Genomic DNA, 20,944 nt, shown 5'->3' with positions numbered 1-20,944 from the left:
CTCAGAATATACTAAACACATAAAACTCTCTTTCTCTCCTAGATGACATGTCCTATCACATAAATTTTATTTTTTTTAATAATAATGGGATAATTTCAGAGATCCCCTCACATTTAACCTTATAATACTTATTTCCCTCGTGGTTTAAGATATTACACTCACCTCATTATTTTTAATTTTTTATATCCAAACTTGTTTAAATGGTAATCTTGCAACAATATTCCAAAAATTCCCTTTTGTGGCACTAGTATAATTATTTAATAGTACTCCTACATGACTGGTAATCCGCCCAATATTTCATTCTTGTTTTTAATACGATGTTTGACATTTTTTTTTATCTTGGATTTGGATTCACAAGACAAATAAACCCATGAAAAAAAGTAAAATTATATAACCATTACTTTTTTCATCTAACACGAGATAATACATTTTTATTTTGATAATTTTTTTGGACTTATGGACAAAAAATAAATCATGTTCAAATATAAAAATTGGATTTTCTGCACATACGCACAAAACAATATTTTATTTCTCTGGTAGTTAATGTATTTTTATAATAAACTAATTAACCGTTTTTTACTTACATATTGCATATGTAACTGAAAAAATTACATCTATAATTTAATATGTATAAGTTGTATAACAATTAGCAAGTTTTGTAATTTACAAGAAAAATAATAATTCATCTAATGAAAAGTTGTGCCCAATGAATTACTCTGTGAATACTTTAATTCTAAAGTAATATAATTTAAAGATTTTCGTCCCACAATTAAATATTCAATATAAAGCCAAGAAAGGACAACTTTGAAATATTGGATGTTTTATCATTAAAAGAAGTTTGGTTACAAAAAGTTGAAAATAAGAGAGGGAAGCGTAATATCAGAAACCACAAGGGAAGTTAGTGTTATAAGGCTTAACTCGAGGGTATGTCTATGCAATTATTCCTATTTTATTAAAAAAATAGAATGTCATGTGACATGACATGTCAATTAGAGAGAAGATAAGTTTTTTGTGTTTAGTAGATTCTGAGAAAATAACGATAGTTGAGTGATATTCTAGTCTTAAAAAAAATAAAAGTGATATTTGTAGGCAATTCTCAACACATGAATGACCTTTTAGAGAATTTACTCCTCATAGTTCTTGCATTTTTGGATTTTTTTTAGGAAATATTAATACACACATTTGGTGAAATTGTTAAAAGACATCATTTTTACATTTTATATGACATTATTTAGCTGAATAAATTAAAATAGATGGAATGCAATATTATTAGTTGATATTTTAAAGGGAAAAGAGTTATATTTCTACTTTTTTTAAAAAAAAAATATTGTGCTTCATTATGCTATCGATTCATTTATACTTTTACCTTTATAAAAATAACTCAAATTTCCCTCTATTATTGAAAAAAATTTAATATTACCTTCTTTTGTTAACTTCCATGTTAGATTTTAAATTTTAAACATATTTTCTATTATCTTAAATTCGATAGATTCACATAAATTGAAATGAAATGACTAACATTTAAATTGAATAAAAAGGACATATAGAGAGGATACATAGTTTGACTTTGTAAGGTGATCATACAAGAACTAGCTTTAACATCTAAATGGACACAAAGAATCCAAAAAACTCACAAAATTCCTTTTCTTGATCACAAAATCATATTATTTCTACTGAAATGGCAGCTATTTCTTCTAATTGCTTCTTCACTGTGACCCCCAAGTTTCAATCTTTTAATTCTATATCATTCAAATTTATTATTAAAACTTCAGGGTCTTTCACATTCATAAAAAAAAATAAAGGGTCTTTTAGATATACCAAAAAAGATTCTGGGGTTTTGAGAAAAAAGCTGATGCTTTGTTATAATAGGAGTTCAGTGCATTTGGGAAGTGATCAGCTGAGGTGGGATGTACAGAAAAGAGCTATGGATGCAATTGAATATTTGGGAAGGAGAGTTACAGTTGGTGATGTTGCTAGTAAGGCTGGTATTCAGTTGAGTGAAGCACAAAAAGTTTTACAAGTTTTGGCTACTGATACTAATGGTTTCTTGGAGGTAAAAATATGATCTTTTGTCATGTTTTGAATTGCTAGTGTTAGCAATTTTGTATGTTGTAACGTCGATTTGACTTTGTTATACTGTGCCCAGACTCCACTTGTGGGATTACACTGAGGGTATGTTGATGTAGTAGTATTTAGTAAGGTTAGTTTGACTTGTAATATATTTGTACTAGTAAAGCTGGTCTTCATTTCCATATCGCTTTGAATTTCTTAGCCGTATCTGACCTCTTGTTATGTTTTTATTGAGTCGAGGGTCTCTCGGAAACAGCCATCCTACCTTGGTAGGAGTAAGGTCTGCGTACACTCTACCCTCCCCAGACCCCACGTTGTGGGATTTCACTGGGTTGTTGTTGTTGTTGTTGTTGTAAAGCTGGTCTTCAATTGAGTGAAGCACATAAAGCTTTGCAAGCTTTAGTTACTGATACTAATGGTTTCTTGGAGGTAAAAATATGATCTTTTGTCATGTTTTGAATTGCTAGTGTTAGTAATTTTGTATGTTGTAACGTCGATTTGACTTTGTTATATTTGTGTCATTTAGTAGGCGTTTGGACATGAATTGCGTGATATTTGAAAAAAGAAATGGTGTTTGAAATTAAGGGTGTATTTGGTAGGAAGGACAGAAAATATTTTCCTAGTAAATATTTTTTGGAAAACAAGTGGATTTCTTAGTTATAGTAGGAGTTCAGTGCATTTGGTTAGAGCTAGTATTGATGTTGTGGCGGGTGATCAGCTGGGGTGGGATGTACAGAAGAGAGCTATGGATGCAATTGAATATTTAGGAAGGAGAGTTACAGTTGGGGATGTTGCTAGTAAGGCTGGTATTCAGTTGAGTGAAGCACAGAAAGCTTTACAAGTTTTAGCGCTGCTAGTATAGCTGATATTCAGTTGAGTGAAGCACAAAAAGCATTACAAGTTTTAGCTACTGATAGTACTGGTTTCTTGGAGGTATGTATAGAGATGGTAATGAGTAATGTTGTATTCTAATATCAATTTGACTTTGCAATGTTAGTGTTACTCCCTCCCTTCCAATTTATGTGACATTTCGCTTCCCGAGAGTCAAGTTGACTAATCTTTGAAGTTAAATTTGATTAGATTAACTCAATATTTTAAAATTAAAATTTAGATATTAAAAAACTACATGAAAAATACTATAAGTTGCAACTTTTCTCTGGTCAATGTGATGAAAAGTACATTTTAAAATGTTGGTCAAAGTTTACATAGTTTGGATCTCAAAAAGCGAAAAATATCACATAAATTGGGACCGAGGGGGTAGTTAGTCTAGTTAAGACTTGTATGTCCAGTGGCGCATTCAGGATTTTAACTTGATGAATTCGAACTGTAAGGTTCTTATAGCACTAAATGCTGTGTACTATTAGATTATGGGTTCAAATGTAATCTTTGTTGAATTTTTTATGAGTTTTCACATAAAAATATATACTCCATGCCGAAAATATTGGGTTTGGATGAACCCGTGCCAAAACACTGGATTCACCCATGTGTATGTATGTTTTGGAACAAATTTGAAATTTAGAGAAGTCGGGTGCACAAAGCATCCCGTGTTAGGAGAGTCCACGGAAGGGCCGCACCCCAAGGGGTGTGATGTATAAAGCCTACCCTAATGCAAGCATTAGTGGCTGCTTCTACGGCTCGAATCCGTGACCTATAGGTCACGCAGAGACAACTTTACCGTTGTTTCAGAGCTCCCCTTCAGAGAACCTCTAGTTTGTTTCAAAAAAATATATTGGTACTTAGTAAATTTAGTTTGACTTGTAATAGTTCCGTACTTTGGACTGGTCAGAGACTTTTGTATTAGTGTAGGATAAATTTTAAATGTAGACAAGCTCTAAGTTGTCTTAAAAGAGAATATATAGTCAGGTAAGTGAATTTGTTGTCATATTTCCGTCTGTCAGATTGACATAAGGGATTTATAAGTCAATTCAGGGATAAATGTGAAATTTAGGGAATCTTTAGTTTAAGAGACCTCCTAATTGTCTAAGAAAGATGTATATATTTAGTAAGGTTTAGTCATTGCTCATTCACTTAAATTTGGTTTGGTGTTTGAAGGAGCCCTTTTAGTTTATAGAGAGATTGAATGACACTGGCAGTGTAGAGATGAAGTGTGAGTTTTAGACAATTCCTAGTTTTAGGAACTCCTAATTTGTCCCAAAAGAAAGATTATTAAGTGTTGGAATGAGAGGGGCCTAGTTGGAGTGGAATGAATATTGAGTATTCATATGTCAACTCCAACTAGTTTGGGATTGAGACATAGTTGTTATTATGCTGAAATGAAAACGATCCCAATAAAGAGAAGATATAGAGAATTGATATTGCCGTGCTTACAACTCAAATGGTGAACTTGTATAGCATTTTACATACAACACGATGTACTTATTTTATATTTGCATTTTTGGCTAATATGGTTTTGGTAGGTGTCTGACGAAGGTGATGTCCTATATGTGTTTCCTGAGAATTATCGGTCAAATCTTGCTGCTAAATCATTTCGGATAAAACTTGAGCCTTTGCTGGAGAAAGCAAAGGTATTTACCCTCCCATATTATCGGTTGCTGAATGTATTATATTGAATAGGTTATCACTTATCCCCCTAAAACTTATATTCTGAGCAAGTCTCAAACACTTTGCAGATGGCAGCAAAATATTTAGTCAGGGTTTCCGTTGGTACCTCACTTATCGCTTCAATTGTTATCGTCATAACGACCATTATCGTCATTGCCTTAGGGTATAGGATCCTCTTATATCTCCTTTCGCTCAAGATATTCATACTTTCTCAAAAGAAATTCACGTCAATGTCATACTGTACCTGACATTTGCTTTCCTTGCAGTGGTGATGACATACCCTTTCCTTACATTGGTGATATAAGCTTTCCTTACATTGGTGAAGACAATCGTGGAAAACGAGTCACATCTTATGATAGTGGTTTTTCCTGGTAAATTCTTTATTTGACCCTTTTTGTTATCAAAGATGAAGATACTTCTATGTTCACTTTTGTTACATCCAAACATCGGTCTATTTTCTTAAGTTGATTTAAAGGCCTTGCTTGTAGCCTCTCTTTGGACTCTAGGATATTTTCATCTACAGTCTTGTAAGGTCATTTTCATCTTAGTACAATGAGAGATTATAATTCCTTAAATATCCGAAAAAGAATGATGGGATCCACAGCACGACGCTTTAAACGTCTAGCTTTCAGTATGAATTTTAACATTGCTTACATATTCAGAAATTTCATAAAACATGCATTACAATTTTATATCATTGAATATTTTAAAAAGTTTGAAAAAAATGCATTCAGTTCGATTTATCAAATATGGCGGAGCAAGGATTTTCAGTAAGGAGATTCAAAACCTAAAGAAGTAAACACACAAAGAAACCAAGGCGGATTTAACATCTACCATATGTGTATGAAAAATAATTTTGCCTTATATATAGTGTAATTTTGCGGCGAAGGGCGAACTCTTAATACTTAAATTATTGCAAAAGAATTCATTATTTGTAACACAACTTAAACTAGTAGATAACATACAATCCAATGGGATAGTTTTGATCATATGCTAAATATGGATGAGCCTTAGGATGTCTTTTCCTTTTCAAAATGTCAGCAATCATATCTTAACTTTCTGTTAGTATTATTTGTTGACTTATCCAGAAAATAAACTTTGTTTAGGTATTGGGATCCAAACTATCATAGGGGAGGACGAATTCGTGAAGATGGTGCCAGGATGGACTTCTTTGAATCTGTATGGGGGAAAAAGTCATTTTCTCTTATGCTTTGTATTTGCATCTGGTTTCGAAACGATTAACACTCGATGCTCAATTTGCAGATTTTCTCCTTTGTATTTGGTGATGGTGATCCAAATCAAGGTATTGAAGAAGAGAGGTGGAAGTTGGTAAATATTGAGCACTGCTTTAGTGGTTCGTTACTTTAACATATCATTTCACATGTAGTGATTACATATCTATTTCTGTGTTTTCTCTTTTGCCCATCCTGCTATTGTTCTCAAACTTTGAACTTACTTTATGCCAGTCCCTACCAAACTTGCATTTAGGGGTAGCATATTTAGCCCATGAAAACATTGACCCGCCAATTTATCAGCTCAGACCATTTCAGCCCATCTAAAAATTGGGCTGATTTAGCCCAAACTGACCCGTGAGAAACCTTGTCAAAATATTTTCATTTTTTTATTTGATATGTTATATATAGCCACAATAAAGAAAAGACTAGTTTTATTAGGCACTGAAAAAGTTATAAAAGAACATAAATTGGGGGGGGGGGGGGGGGGGGGGGGTTGGGATAAGACCCTCTTTTTAGCCAAAATCATTTCAGTCCAAGTCACCCGACCATTTATTACCTCAGACTTTTTTTACCCGCTCAAATTCAGCCAAACCCGCCTATTTGACACCCCTACTTGCAATTATACGAGATTGTAGTTGTTTTACTTGTTTTTTTTTTTTTTATAACAAGTTGCTCTTTGTCACACTTAACAATCACCATTGTCTGTAAAAACTGTTTGCAGATAGGACAATATATATTGTCAAATGGTGGTGTTGTCATTGCTGAAGAACTTGCCCCCTTTCTCGATGTAAAGACTCCCAACAACATGGTACTTGGTGTGCTTTACATGACCTTATTATGATTACTTTTCTGTTGTTATTTTGTTCCTTTTGACAGGAAACCTTGTAGAGTTCATTTTTAAGTTGCCTTCTCGGAAATATTAATTGAATTTTTAAATTCCATAAAGTGGCCCCCAAGGGTTAGCTCAATTGACAAAGATTGAGGGACTTGTGTCTTAGGTCACAAGTTCCAACTGCGCCGACCGAACTAACTTTTTCATTTAAGTGGAGAAGGGTAGAGGGGATGGCCCATCATCCTCGAGTTTCGGAGGCTACAGTTAGCCCAAAGGGTCGACTCCAGATGGATTTCTCTGGTTTGTCATAGGTTCATAAGTGTGTTTTTCTATGTAACTCTGTTATTTATTTTGCTTGTGGACAGTTTCTGGGTGACTACTTGTTGAACTTTTTGGACCGTCGTCAGAAATCTCTTTGTTTTCAACAACAACATACCCAGTGTAATCCCACAAGTGGGGCTGGGGAGTGTAGAGTAGAGTGTACGCAGACCTTACCCCTACCTTGGGAGGTAGAGAGGCTGTTTCCGAAAGACAAGTTCGAAATCTCTTTGTTTTATTACTAGTATTTGTTTTGTGGGTAATGACAGGGTGATGAATCATATATCCTTCCGGTGCTGTTGCAGTTTGATGGTCAGCCGGAAGTAAATGCAGAGGTCTGTATCAAACTTTATTTAAACCTGTACCTTAAATTTCACTCTTATTTTACATGGTTGAAGCCTTTTACTGTTTGCATGACTCTATATAGAGTGAAATGATCAATTTTGACGATTAATATATTCATGGCTTTAAGAAATTTCTAGGATCACTTGCATATTTTGAAATCTCTATTATAAGTCTACCTTGTTATATTATCGAGTACACCAGAGATTTCCAATTTGTATTGATATCTCTATGGAACTTTTAGATGTCTAAAATGTAATAATAGGTACCTCTTGCATTTGGGTTCCGTCCAGCTTTTATCAGTATAGGCTTTGTATTTATCAAAGAAAATTGTATCCTCCAATCTTTGAGGTGGGTCAAATTCATTCCTAAGTATTACCTTTGGTTAATTAAGTTCTAGATGAGGAATCATGTTATTTCTTCTTTTTATTTTTGTTATTATCATTCTACTTTATTGAGGTCATACCTTGGTGAAATTACGAAAAAACAAAAAAATTGAAGTAAAAGAATGAAGAAGGGAACGTGGACGATTTGTTTGGTTCTATAAAGCGGAGAACAAGGGTGAAAGGAAAAGAATATTTGCTGAGTTAGTTCGCTTGGACAGAGTGTTGGTAGTTTACTTTTTAACCCTTTGGTATGGTTGGAAGTGGGGAAAAAAAAATACATCTTCGATTTCGAACCATTAAAAGCTAATGTGGAAGGATCTCCAAGCTCTCCACTTCTACTTCCTTACCAATAAGGGAATAACCGATGTCTCATAGTTGGTTTCAAAACTAATCCTAAACACTTTTTTTCTTCTTTTTTTTGCTTCTGATCTTGTTCTTTTAGAACTTCAGACAAACATAGCGTAAGTGTTTAAATAAGCACGATTTCTTTTCTATTCTGGTCTTCATTTCCTCAGCTTTCTTTGCCCATTTATTTTTTGATGGTTATTCTATATTCTATCACAAAGATAACAAAAGAAAAAAAATACAAGTACAAGATGACTCCCCTCACCAACTAAAATGTTCAAAACTAGTTAATTTATGCGGTTTAGATGTTGGATGTTGTGTTTTGTCATTTGCAGGCAAGTTTAGGCCAAAATATAGATGTTTTAAGGTTATTTTAAGTGGTCCATCGGGTCTGGGGAGCTGTTTACTTTAAATAGCCAAAATGATGCAAAAATAAATTCATGGTGGTTTGAGGCTTTTGATGCTATTCCCCCCCCCCCCCCCCCCCCCCCTTTTTTTTTTTTAGGAAAAGTTTAATTTGTACACCAAAAGGCTCTCAACAATGTTGACATGTATAAATTGTTTTTCAGGGGAATATTCTTTATCGGTTCCCATCACTGCAACGTACAGCTGCTCGTCAATGGGGCGGAAGGAAGGAGTATGTAGGAAAAAGATGGCCTGACTGGGATGGAGAGGTTAAGAAATATCTAAAAGAAACAAATTGGCAATTTAGGTACATTTTCTCTTGGTTGTGGATAATTGAAATTTCTTACCTATATATTGAAGTTCCCTAACATGACCGTTTCCGAATGAAGTAAAACGAGTGTATCACAAACGGCATTGGCCATTGGTTTGGGTGCGCTGAATCTACTTGGAGTTATCGTTCTTGGTACCATGTTGAAGTATGACTCTTTTTTATACTCCCTCCATCCCGATTTATGTGGCACCTTTCGGATTTCGAGAGTCAAACGAGTTTTTCTCTGACCACGATTTTTTCGTATGCCTTTTAAAGATATCGGGTTGTTAATTATTGTAATTAATAGTATCTTTTTACGTAGTTTCCAAATATATATATTTTATTTCAAAAAAACTTAAAGCTTCTATGTCTGAATTAACGGTCCAAATTAAGAAGTTCGACTCTCGAAATCCGAACAGTGCCACATAAATTGGGACAGCGAGAATATTGTTTTAGACTTTTTAAGGTTCTCATCTAAATATTCTGTAACTCTTCCACTTGACTATATTTTGAAGGAGCATGGCTGTTAGTCCAAGTAGCCTCATTTCACCTGTGTCCAAGATGTTTCCATTACTTCAGGTAGTTTTTTCATTCAGCCAACTTGATGTAGTGTATTATGTGGTCCACCTACTTTGATCTTCACGCCTTTTATGTAATCACAACATGAAGGACCGTGTTGGAATCTTTCAGGCAATTGGAAAGAGCTTATTTCCTTATTTCCATTTCGCAGAGTCATTATTTTTACTGAAACGTAATTTTTCTTTCGATCTGGACGTATGTGGTAGCCAAGTTATGGTGGCCAAATTTACTAGTATGAATCTTATAAGACAGCCTCTTAACGTAACTCATTCTGAAGATGTATTTGTTTTGCTTTGGCAGAGATATATAAGCTTTTTGAATTGCTAACTTAAATGTGATGTTATTTGTAGATTTTTGCTGGCTCGTTTTTCACCATTCCTTTGATTCGCTGGTTTATTGTTCAAAAGAGAAATTCTGAAATTGAAAAGAGAAATCAAGCAAGGGAACAATATGCCCGGGCACTTGAGCGTCCCGACCTCTCACTAAGGCGGAAGGTATGAAGAGTCTGCTGGTTCGCTTTGTAATTTTTTCTCCCACCGCTACTGAGGTTCCATTTTCTGCACGTTTGGTGAACAGTACAGGTTTTACAAGTCTCAAAAATAGCTCCTCCAAAATTTGATCTAATTGCTCAAGAACTTGAACAATTAGAGTGTCCTCTTCCTTTTAGGAAGTAAGCTTTAAATTAACACAATAACTTGGTTCTTTGAAAATTAAATTTTGCTAATTGTTAGAAATCTATGCACATGAGGATCGAGCTCAAATGCAAATCCGTATTAAAAGTTGTATGTGCACACATTTTACAAGGAAACTATAATTTCTTTTAATGAAATTTAGAAGGAAATACTATAATTTTTCCTCAAAAAAAGGAAAAAATTATAAGGATAATAAAGGTATGGAGTGGGTAAAGAGACTCTTGGTGTGTTAAATTTTGTTATGTTTCATTCATTACTTACTGTTTATGTCAGTGTGAAGTCTATTCGTAGGTGTAACAATTCTTACTTCATCTGATCAAACATTTTCAGCTTTTGAGTGCTCAAGATATGGCTCAAAGAACTTTTGTTGGTCAAGATCGAATCGTTTACAGTACCAACAAGGATTTACATGAGCAAGATTATGATGCCCAAGAATGGGAGCAAAGATTCCCTGAGATCGAAAAACCTGAATAGATTACTACAACTAAACCTCAGTTTCAAGTTAATGGAACTTGGCTATATAAATCCTCTCTCATTATTCACTTGGGCTCGTTCATTCCAATATTCTGAGGATGTCCAATGTATTGTGATTATGAATTGACATGTTCCGTGCTGACAACCTACAACAACTTTCCTCCTTTATGCAGGCTTGAAATTGTGAATAAGCTCACACAAGCAGAATTGATTATGTTGTTGTAGATATTCTTTTCCTTTGCCGTTCCTTCATATGCAATAAGCGGACACATAAAACAATCTGTTGTTCTCAGGAATCAATAAAAGAGGCAGGCCAAGCTGCAAATGGTTCAACTATCATGCCCTTTTTGTGTACATTCTGTATGTTTAACAAAAGCAGGAATCCTCTTGGTCTCAGAACCACAAGATTCAACAGAAAATTCATCAAGGATGTACTATCTTTATATTTCTTGATGTCATGTATGATGATGATATAAAATGAGCTTAAATGAAGAAGTGAGGATCTATATAGCCAATCCCAACATGTTTGGGATTGTGGCATAGTAGTAGTAGTAGTTGTTGTTCACGTACAATCTGTATATTCAAGTATAGAATCTTTAGTCTTCTATATTGGTGCAACTTTTGATATTCCCATTATGTGTGTGTTTCGAAAATTGGCTTGCCCAAACTCAGAGTTTCAGTTAGCTGCCGCTTACGTTCTAATAGATGTCTTTGTCCAGCCAAATAAGTAGAGAACACTACGTGAATGTCTGATGGGATAGTTTAAGTTTACTAGAGGAAATAATGTAATGTAGCTAACTTGGTTTGATGAGATAATGGGTCTTTTGGTATCTGTGAGTGGTCTATAAATCAACTTATTGGTGTTTGGTAACATTTTGGATTAAAGAGATTCGATTAGTTAAGTCTTTACAATATATTACTAGTTTAAACTTAATTATGTAAAGGGATAACACATGACTTTAAAAACAGCTATGCGGGTCAAATTAACTTAATTCATCATTTTTATGCCTTTCATCTTTCCCGCACCCGACAGGGTAGGGGAAAATCGGAACTGCTTGACGCTGTATACTAAATATAACAAGCTTGATTGGCATCATTATGCTCAATTAAAGAAATGCGAGAGTAGGCACGACCACAAATTAAACAATTTGACCTTAACAGTTAACAATTTAAGTGAGAACACATATAATTAAACCATTATCAAGTGACGAATTTGTGAACGAAAGACACGTGTCTTGCATCTATTGGCTTGGTGTAACCACCCCGATGTGAGTAAATTTTGACCTCTACAGATTGCAAGAACATAATACAGTCTGAGAAGAAAAACAAACTTTGACGTCTCTCTAATTTGCAAAGATGAGGACATTTAACCTGGTCTACAAAATCATGACCATAAGCAAACACTATTACAGGGTCCTTTTTCCTCAGGCTGCTGGCACTTCAGCCATCTCCTGTTCCACAGCCGCTACTTCGACGGGATAGTAGTTGTAGTGGAGTTCTCCAACATCATCGCCTGATAGCTTCTTCCATCCATTTGGTCCGACATGATAAACTGAAACGATCCACAAGTTAATAACCAAGTACACAGACCATGAAGCAAAATTACAACAGATAGAAGAGGGAAAGCTAATTAAAAATGTATTTCCTCTTTTTATAAATGAGAGATGCCAGAAACGTACCACTAGCAACACCTCCACTAGCTCCATCACGGAAAGTAGCATGATAAATTGCACGTCTAGCCAACTCAGCTGCTTCTTCCACTGACAAATCATATCGGTATCTAAAGTGAAACAGCATAGAGAAAAAAACTAGAGTTAGGGAGAGGCAAGAGTTCAGTGGTTTCCTGAAGTTAATTAGTCACAAAACACGAGTTGTAAGTTGCCAAAGTCATCGTCACAATAAATTATGTAGTCATTTTGAAAAGGCTGTAATCCCAACACCACCCCCCCCCCCCCCCCCCCCAAAAAAAAAAAAAACGCAATTTTTTGGTGCACAACACAACTTTCTCTCCTTCAGAGGACACCGAGATCATGTATGGCCAACAGGTAAATGCATCTGACCTCGTGCATGCAGCACTTAAATATGAACAAGCCATACACGAACGACTGAGTTGACTTGTCATACAGACATGACGATGCTAGTTAACAATCACTCTGAAGCAAGACACTAGAGAAACAATGGAAATGCTGATAGGAGAATGTGGAAGAAAACACACACCCATTATCCAAAACACCATAAGCATAAGGTGAACCAGATCCAACAGAGAATCTGTTTCCTTTAAGCCGTCCTCCCTCACTATCCACATAATACAATCCTGGACCCTGCACAATCAAACTTTAATATTAGTAAGAAAAAGGGAATATGACATTATGTAAACTGTACCAGCATCCATCCTTCACTACCTTCTCATCCCAACCAGCAATCATGGTTCCAACAGACAAACCCATTCCGCGGTAAGAATATAAAATGTTTGCCAGCAGCTTTGAAGCTCCAGTAACTGAAATTCTCCTTTTGTTTGCCAGTTCATGAAGGCGGCACTGAATCATGAAAAGAAACAGGTGACCAAGTCTTCCTAAAATGCATGAAGCCAGTATCCATAATAATACTTCCGCTTATGAAAATTAAAAGATGCAGAACTTTCTTCTGTAATGGACCAGGGCTAGAGGATAGACATATTTATGTAACCTCCCCTCACCCCCCCCCCCCCCACCCACCCACACACACATTTTTCTTTACTTGGAATAAACAAAGTTGGACTTTAACTTTGGGAGACTTCAATCTGCAGAGTGAAAGATGACCCAACAAAGGTTTCTTTGTTGAGAGAGTAAGGTATTAGATAAATGATCACCACTAGTCTAATCCTTCTAAACCTTTATTGATCTATCACATCTAGGATAAGATTCAACTTCAACTATTTGTTCCACTTTACACCAAAGCAGCACAAAGCTACACATTTGCATTTTATCTTCTGAATGTTGCTTCCCATGTCTTGGAAACATCCACAAGGGGCTTAGTCTAGAAGAAAACCAGTGGAAAGGGACTTCCAAGGAACTAGTGCGCTAACAGGAAACGAATATAGTTTTTCCAATAAACATTTCCAGCCCAAATCTAACACCACTTAATATTCAGTCATTTCTTCTTTTATCCATTCAATTTAGTCATATTTCCATTCCTATTATAGCTTACTCCTTATTTTTTTCACAATTTCTCTTTTAAACTTTTGAGTGGAGGGAGAGACATACCCATCCTAAATAAATATATGCAGTCAGAAGCATTAATATTCTCTAGAATACAGAGATTCTGTAATGTAGAGGTCCAGAATTGATCTAAATCAACTACTCTCCTGGCAAAAACGGGTACATGCAGCAACTTGGAAGTATAAGGATTCCCAGGTTTCTAAGCAAAAGGAAGCATAAGTACTTCACAGCCAAATACCTTGATTCCTAGGTTTCTATGCCAGAATTGGCAGTCAGCAGCCCCACCAGCCATTGTGCCAAGCATATAGGGATTAATTTCAATGATTTTCTTCACAGATTGAGATGCTGCAAAATATTACAAAGAAAAGAACATATTTCTTAGAAGGATGAGCCAAATAAAAAGAACTGCAACAGATCAAGAAATAACACTTTGAAGAGTATTTGGATCATCCAAACGAAATAGAAATATAATTACCTAAAATTTAAAATTCATATTCCTTCAATGAAGAGCTTGACAGTCAAATATGACACATACAAAAATAAAACATATACAGTACATGTCTCGTGCAGCACGTCCATAACACAACCATCTAACCAACAACAACATAACTAGTAAATTCCCACAATGTGGGGTTTGGGGAGGGTAGAGTGTACGCAGACCTTACCCTCACCTTTCAAGGTGAGAAGGCTGTTTCACACAACCATCTAACCATTGAAGCAAATTAAAGTTTTCTTTTTCTGATTAATACAAATCAGATTGTTTCCCCATTTATCTAAACCACAATGCTTAAGGTACTAATTCCAAGTTCTAGCCATTGTACAAATAACTATAATGACATTGACAACATACCCCTACTCAATAAGGTGTAGCATATGATATAGAGATATACTTGAATAAGCCACTGAGAAATTCTTTTGTAGAACGTGGACATTTTATAACCCGATAATATTTGATGCTGAAACCGGGTAAATACAGATTCACTTGCATTAGAAAAACTCAATCATGAAAACGATTAGGTCTTGGATGCCCCTTGGACCATTGATTATGGTTAAATCAAGTCCATATCATTAATTTGGCAAGGACGCAAGGAAGTAACTTCTCTTGGCAGCAAGATCACAAGATCCATAGACAAATGGATGGTCATAACAGTAGCAGAGTTGAAAATGTAATTAAAGAATTTCTTCACATTGGTTATCATAAAGAAAACAGTAATGAGCAAAAGGGTTTACATATATATCCTCCCATGCTAGCCCGAGAATCAGCAGCAACCATGACACCTCCTTTAAAAATGAAAGCAAGTGTTGTGGTTCCCTTCGCAGGCTTCACCATTTGGATTGCTTCTTTTTGAAAACCATCAAACTGAAAGAACACAAAGGATAGACAACGGAAACACAGTTAAAGTTTTAGGACTCGATAAATTCCCAATAAACTGAATATAATTAAGCACATAGAAAAGTAGGAAGACTCACATTAGCAGCATTAGGAAGCTGGAATGAAGGAGAACTCGGAATGCCATCAAACAGCTCAGAAGCCTCCCTTCGAAGTGGCGCACTCGGTTCAAGTCCGCTAAAATCGATCTTCATCATTGATAACCTTTAGCTGCAATAATTGATAAATCAAATACATTTTCATTCTGTAAATACTTGACAATCTCGGTAGACCAAAAAAATGATTAATTATTAAGAGAATCTAAACCAAATGGTGAAGCCTTTAGATATAGCCTCATTGGGATTAATGGGATAATCTAAACCAACTAATATCAAATGCTTATATTTCAGAGTTAGAAACCAAAAATGGTTGAGGATAATTGGAAGGTCGGGGTATAATGATTAATTCCTTAACATGGACAAACCTAAAGAGTATCTACCCTATCAGTTTGTTTTCGACGACCATGGTATTTGTGTCCGCTTGTGTGTACCTCGATAGGACGGCCAGTTGCATTAGGGAAGTAGCTAGAGAGGTGCTGGGGTCTCGAAGGGTAGCCGGGGTCGGCACCGAGGGGACTGGTGGTGGAATGGAGGAGTTCAAGAGAAGGTGGAAGCAAAAAAGGTGGCGTATGCGAAGTTGGTAGACAGCAAGGATGATGAAGAGAGGCAAACGAATAGGGAATTGTACAAGATGGCGAGGAGGGAGGCAAAGTTAGCGGTTACGGCGGCAAAGACAGCAGCTTTTGAACGCCTGTATGCAGAACTAGAGGACAAAGGCGGGGATAAGAAGTTGTACAGACTAGCCAAGGCGAGGGAGAGGAAGGCGCGTGACTTGGATCAGGTGAAGTGCATCAAGGACGAGGATGGTAGGGTACTAGTGGAGGACGCTCGCATTAGACGGAGATGGCAGTCATACTTCCACAAACTCTTAAACGATGAAGGGGACAGAGATATTGTGTTGGAAGATTTGGAGTACTCCGAAAGGTGTCGTGATTTTGGATATTGTAGGAATATAAAGGTTGAAGAAGTTAAGGGTGCTGTTCGTAGGATGAGTATGGGAAGAGCGACCGGGCCCAATGAGATTCCGGGGGAATTTTGGAAGACTGCAGGCAGGGCAGGTTTAGAATGGTTGACTCGACTCTTTAATGTCATCTTTAAGACGACTAAGATGCCCGAAGAGTGGCGATGCAGTACAATGATTCCATTGTACAAGAACAAGGGCGACATTCAAAGTTGCAACAACTACAGAGGGATCAAGCTGCTAAGCCACACTATGAAAGTGTGGGAAAGGGTGGTGGAGATGAGGGTGAGGAGAGGCGTGTCTACCTCAGAGAACTAGTTCGGATTCATGCCGGGGCGCTCTACTATAGAAGCTATTCATCTTGTACGGAGACTGGTGGAACAATATAGGGAGAGGAAGAGGGACTTGCACATGGTATTCATCGACCTAGAAAAGGCATACGACAAAGTGCCGAGAGAGGTGCTATGGAGATGCTTGGAGGCTAAAGGTGTACCTGTGGCGTACATTAGGGCGATTAAGGACATGTATAATGGGGCCAAAACCAAGGTAAGGACTTTGGGAGGAGACTCAGAGTACTTCCCAGTGGTGATGGGCCTGCATCAAGGATCAGCTCTTAGCCCATTTTTATTCTCCTTGGTGATCGATGGATTGACGCAGCAGATTCAAGGTGAGGTGCCATGGTGTATGTTATTTGCGGATGACATAGTCCTGATTGACGAGTCTCGCAGCGGGGTTAACGCTAAGTTGGAGGTTTAGAGACAAACTATGGAGTCCAAAGGGTTCAAGTTGAGTAGGAACAAGACAGAGTACTTGGAGTGCAAGTTCAGTGATATAGTACATGAGGCTGACGTGGAAGTGAAGCTTGGCACCCAGGTCATACAGAAGAAAGATAGTTTCAAGTATCTTGGGTCTATTATACAAGGAAATGGGGAGATTGATGATGACGTCACACGTCGTATTGGTGCGGGATGGATGAAATGGAGACTTGCCTCCGGAGTGTTGTGTGACAAGAAGGTGTCACCGAAACTCAAAGGCAAGTTCTACAAAGTGGTGGTTAGACCAGCTATGTTGTATGGGGCGGAGTGTTGGCCAGTCAAGAAATCTCATGTTCAGAAGATGAAAGTGGCGGAAATGAGAATGCTGCGGTGGATGTGTGGGCACACTAGGAGTGATAGGATTAGGAATGAAGTCATCCGAGACAAGGTTGGAATAGCCTCAGTGGAAGACAAGATGCGGGAAGCGAGGCTGAGATGGTTTGGGCATGTGATGCGGAGAGCTGAAAATGCCCCAGTGCGGAGGTGCGAGAGGTTGGCCAGCGACGGTTTCAGAAGAGGTAGAGGTAGGCCGAAGAAGTATTGGGGGGAAGTGATTAGACAGGACATGGCGCATTTCCTGCTTACGGAGGACATGACCTTAGATAGGAGGGTATGGAGGAATCATATTAGGGTAGAAGGATAGTAGGTAGTCGCGTTTATCCTCCCTTAAAAGTAGTTATGTTGTTCTATAGTTTCTTGTATCTTGATTTCTGCGAGTATCTGTTGGTTTCGAATGATTTATTTACTTCCATTGTTTCATTTTCATAGTTATCTATAGCAGTTGATACTCCTTTTATCATGACTTTCTTGTTTTGTTATTTCTTGTTTTCATATTGTTTTCGATACGCTTAATCATATCTAACCTTTTGTCTTTTCCTCTCTTTTTCTCCTCTCTTGAGCCGAGGGTCTTTCGGAAACAGCCGCCCTACCTTTCAAGGTGGGGGTTAGGTCTGCGTACACTCTACCCTCCCCAGACCCCACATAGTGGGATTATACTGGGCTTGTTGTTGTTGTTGTTCGAGTCGAATATAGTAGACGTGAGCAACTGCATTAAGCTTAAATCGCAACAATTGGGAACTTACAAATTAATTAGTATAAATATGTAATTTTTTGGGGGGAAAACTCAATTATATATAGTTCGAGTCGAAGATAGTAAATACGAGCAACTTCAGTAAGCTTAAATCGCAAAAATTAGAGAACTTACAAATTAATTAGTATAAACATGTAATTTTTTTGGGGGAAAAACTCAATTATATATAGTTTGAGTCGAAGATAGTAAATACGAGCAACTTCAGTAAGCTTAAATCGCAAAAATTAGAGAACTTACAAATTAATTAGTATAAACATGTAATTTTTTTGGGGGAAAAACTCAATTATATATAGTTCGAGTCGAAGATAGTAAATACGAGCAACTTCAGTAAGCTTAAATCGCAAAAATTAGAGAACTTACAAATTAATTAGTATAAACATGTAATTTTTTTGGGGGAAAAACTCAATTATATATAGTTCGAGTCGAAGATAGTAAATACGAGCAACTTCAGTAAGCTTAAATCGCAAAAATTAGAGAACTTACAAATTAATTAGTATAAACATGTAATTTTTTTGGGGGAAAAACTCAATTATATATAGTTCGAGTCGAAGATAGTAAATACGAGCAACTTCAGTAAGCTTAAATCGCAAAAATTAGAGAACTTACAAATTAATTAGTATAAACATGTAATTTTTTGGGGAAAATAATCGATTATATAGTGTTCGAGTTGAATATAGTAGATACGAGCAACTGCATTAAGCTTAAATCGCAACAATTAGGTAACTTACAAATTAATTAATATAAACATGTAAATTTTTTAGGAAAAATAATCGATTATATATAGTTCGAGTTGAAGATAGTAGATACGAGCAACTGCATTAAGCTTAAATCGCAAAAATTAGGTAACATACAATTTAATTAGTATAAACATGTAATTTTTGGGGGGAAAAAAACAATTATATAGTAGATGAAATCTAATGAATTAAATTTAAATCACTTACAAATTAATTTTGGAGAAAGAGATGGTGAAGAATTCGCCCGAGAAATATGAAAGAGCAATTTAGAAGTGGTATTAGCTTGTTGAAGAAGAAATATTGATGAAGTTGAAATTGGGCTGAAACGAATTGCAATTTGGGCCAGCATTTGGTTGTTTTCCATTTGGGTCATTTGTACGTTTGGCCTATTTTGTGAGGATAATTTGCACGATTGGCCTTCAAACAGACTGGTCTTTAATTTTTGTCCCTCAATTCACTGGTCTTTACTTTTTGTCTTTCGCTTAAAAAGGTGGCCGAAAATACCCCAAGGTTCTGGGTTCGAAATGCAGTAAAGTCAAAATAATAATATTTTCTCAAGGCATAGTTTTCTATGAACCTATGCGTATTCGAGCGAAGTTACATAGGACCTATGCCGGAGAGGGAAGACTTTGCCTAACTTTTAGTTATGCCTTAAGAAAAAGTCTACCGCATAAGGTTTACTTTTTGCTGCATTGCTTTTTTTTTTAATTGAGCGGGGATTCGAACCTAGAATCTCAGGTATTTTCAGTCATTTTTTTAAGCGAAGAATAATTTAAAGACCAGCAATTTGAGGGGAAAAAAATTAAAGACCACCCCAAAAGAAGGACAATCCGCGCAAAAAAAATGATTTTTTGCTAGTCATTAATTTGGGTCACTGGCACTTTAATCCCTATTTTGTGACAGTGTTTAATTTTTGTCCCTCATAACAAACAACTTTTTCGCCATGCTTAACTTTATATTTTCGCATCAATATTTCATAAGTTATGCCTTGTTTATTAAAGAGCAAAAATTCAAGACCAGTCTGTTTAAAGGAAAAAGTGCAATTTTTCCTTTAATTTTTTCCCCTCAAAGCCAGTCAAATTTTTCGCTGGTCAAAATTTTATATTTTCACATCATAATAACCCACAAGTTATGCGTTGCGTCCTTAAGAAACTTACGCCAACTACACATAAGCCTGATTGCTAAAGGGCCAAAACTAAAGACCAGCCCATTTGAAGGACAAAAATTAAAGACCGGCCCATTTGAAGGGCAAACTATGTAATTTATTCCATCCATTTAAGTGCTTACATTTAGGGTTGGGCACAAATATCGAAAAATCGAACCGAACCGAACCGAAACTTCAACAAACCGAACTGAACTAGTTTGGTTCGGTGTTTTGTGTCCATCGTCAAAAAATCGAAACCGAAATAGCCGAACCGAAGTTTGATAAAATCGGACCGAAAAAACAAACGCGCACTGAAATTTAATACATTACCCAAAAAAATTAAAATAGTCCAAACCCATTAAGTTTAAAGCAAAAAAAAAAAAACAATTGTAATAAGTCCTATTTTGTATCCCTAATTTTCCACTTAAATTGAAAAAATTAAATATCCTTAACAAAGAAAGGTAACTAGGATGTCTGTTTAGGATTAATGTATGTCCTTTATGTGTTTTCTTAATTATTCTTACGGTATGTATATAACACCTAGTAATCATATGTCATGATTATAGTTTTCTGTTCTTGTGTATCCTGTTTGTTTGATTTTGATTTCAATTTATCAGTTTTATGTTTTATTGCTTTTGAGAATATGAATTAGTGTCAATGGAATTGCTTCTAATTTTTATGGCCTTTTTATTTGGAAAAATTACATCCAAATACCATTCGATTATCTAGTTTACAAGATATGCATAGGTAATGGGGCAATTTGCAAGATTACCCTTCGCTGGGGCTGGTCTTTAATTTTTACCCCTCAAAATGGTGGTCTTTAAATTTTGCCCTTCAGGCAGAATTTACATGGCACATGCAGAATTATGCCTGTGCGGCCCAAATTCTGCCTTAAGGCAGAATTTTGCTGGGTAGATTTGTAAAATTCTGCCTAGCGATTTTTATTTTTATTTTTACCTGAGCTA

General features: G+C 36.1%; 2 protein-coding genes across 3 annotated transcripts; one reads left to right on the top strand and one right to left on the bottom strand.

The window, feature by feature from the left end:
- Nucleotides 1–1,553: 1,553 nt before the first annotated feature.
- On the top strand, nt 1,554–11,183 carry LOC132640015 (uncharacterized protein At5g03900, chloroplastic-like). 2 transcript variants are annotated; one of them, XM_060356421.1, is made up of 13 exons: nt 1,554–2,053; nt 4,488–4,595; nt 4,701–4,795; nt 4,899–5,003; nt 5,739–5,811; nt 5,896–5,961; nt 6,589–6,654; nt 7,287–7,352; nt 8,660–8,802; nt 8,885–8,971; nt 9,321–9,384; nt 9,735–9,878; nt 10,407–11,183. In XM_060356421.1, the coding sequence occupies exons 1-13, from the start codon at nt 1,679–1,681 to the stop codon at nt 10,548–10,550; spliced, it is 1,536 nt and encodes a 511-aa protein (XP_060212404.1). In that variant the 5' UTR covers nt 1,554–1,678; the 3' UTR covers nt 10,551–11,183. The 2 variants fall into 2 exon arrangements, with proteins under 2 accessions (XP_060212404.1, XP_060212403.1); XM_060356420.1 differs by having other exon boundaries at nt 6,589–6,675.
- A 504-nt stretch (nt 11,184–11,687) lies between these two features.
- LOC132640014 (proteasome subunit beta type-5) lies at nt 11,688–19,178 on the bottom strand. The gene is made up of 8 exons (XM_060356419.1): nt 19,043–19,178; nt 15,218–15,347; nt 14,978–15,107; nt 13,986–14,092; nt 12,953–13,087; nt 12,768–12,871; nt 12,230–12,330; nt 11,688–12,102 (listed from the first exon to the last, which is right to left on the bottom strand). Exons 2-8 carry the CDS (start codon nt 15,332–15,334, stop codon nt 11,975–11,977), a joined length of 822 nt encoding a protein of 273 aa, XP_060212402.1. The 5' UTR covers nt 15,335–15,347; nt 19,043–19,178; the 3' UTR covers nt 11,688–11,974.
- Nucleotides 19,179–20,944: the final 1,766 nt, after the last annotated feature.

This window comes from Lycium barbarum, chromosome 5 (assembly GCF_019175385.1).
Source record: "Lycium barbarum isolate Lr01 chromosome 5, ASM1917538v2, whole genome shotgun sequence".
Classification (NCBI taxonomy): Eukaryota; Viridiplantae; Streptophyta; class Magnoliopsida; order Solanales; family Solanaceae; genus Lycium; species Lycium barbarum.
Note: the sequence above shows the minus strand (reverse complement) of the source record. Positions and strands in the feature narration are given on the sequence as shown.

What these genes read in the sequence shown, in the direction of transcription:
- LOC132640014 (XM_060356419.1), bottom strand. Translation starts at nt 15,334, where the DNA reads ATGATGAAGATCGATTTTAGCGGACTTGAACCGAGTGCGCCACTTCGA. An exon ending in AGCTTCCTAATGCTGCTAAT is followed by an intron (nt 15,108 to 15,217) that starts GTGAGTCTTCCT and finishes GTGTTCTTTCAG; the next exon opens with TTTGATGGTTTTCAAAAAGA. An exon ending in TATGGTGTTTTGGATAATGG is followed by an intron (nt 12,331 to 12,767) that starts GTGTGTGTTTTC and finishes GTTTCACTTTAG; the next exon opens with ATACCGATATGATTTGTCAG.
- LOC132640015 (XM_060356420.1), top strand. Translation starts at nt 1,679, where the DNA reads ATGGCAGCTATTTCTTCTAATTGCTTCTTCACTGTGACCCCCAAGTTT. An exon ending in ATTATCGTCATTGCCTTAGG is followed by an intron (nt 4,796 to 4,898) that starts GTATAGGATCCT and finishes CTTTCCTTGCAG; the next exon opens with TGGTGATGACATACCCTTTC. An exon ending in TATGATAGTGGTTTTTCCTG is followed by an intron (nt 5,004 to 5,738) that starts GTAAATTCTTTA and finishes AACTTTGTTTAG; the next exon opens with GTATTGGGATCCAAACTATC.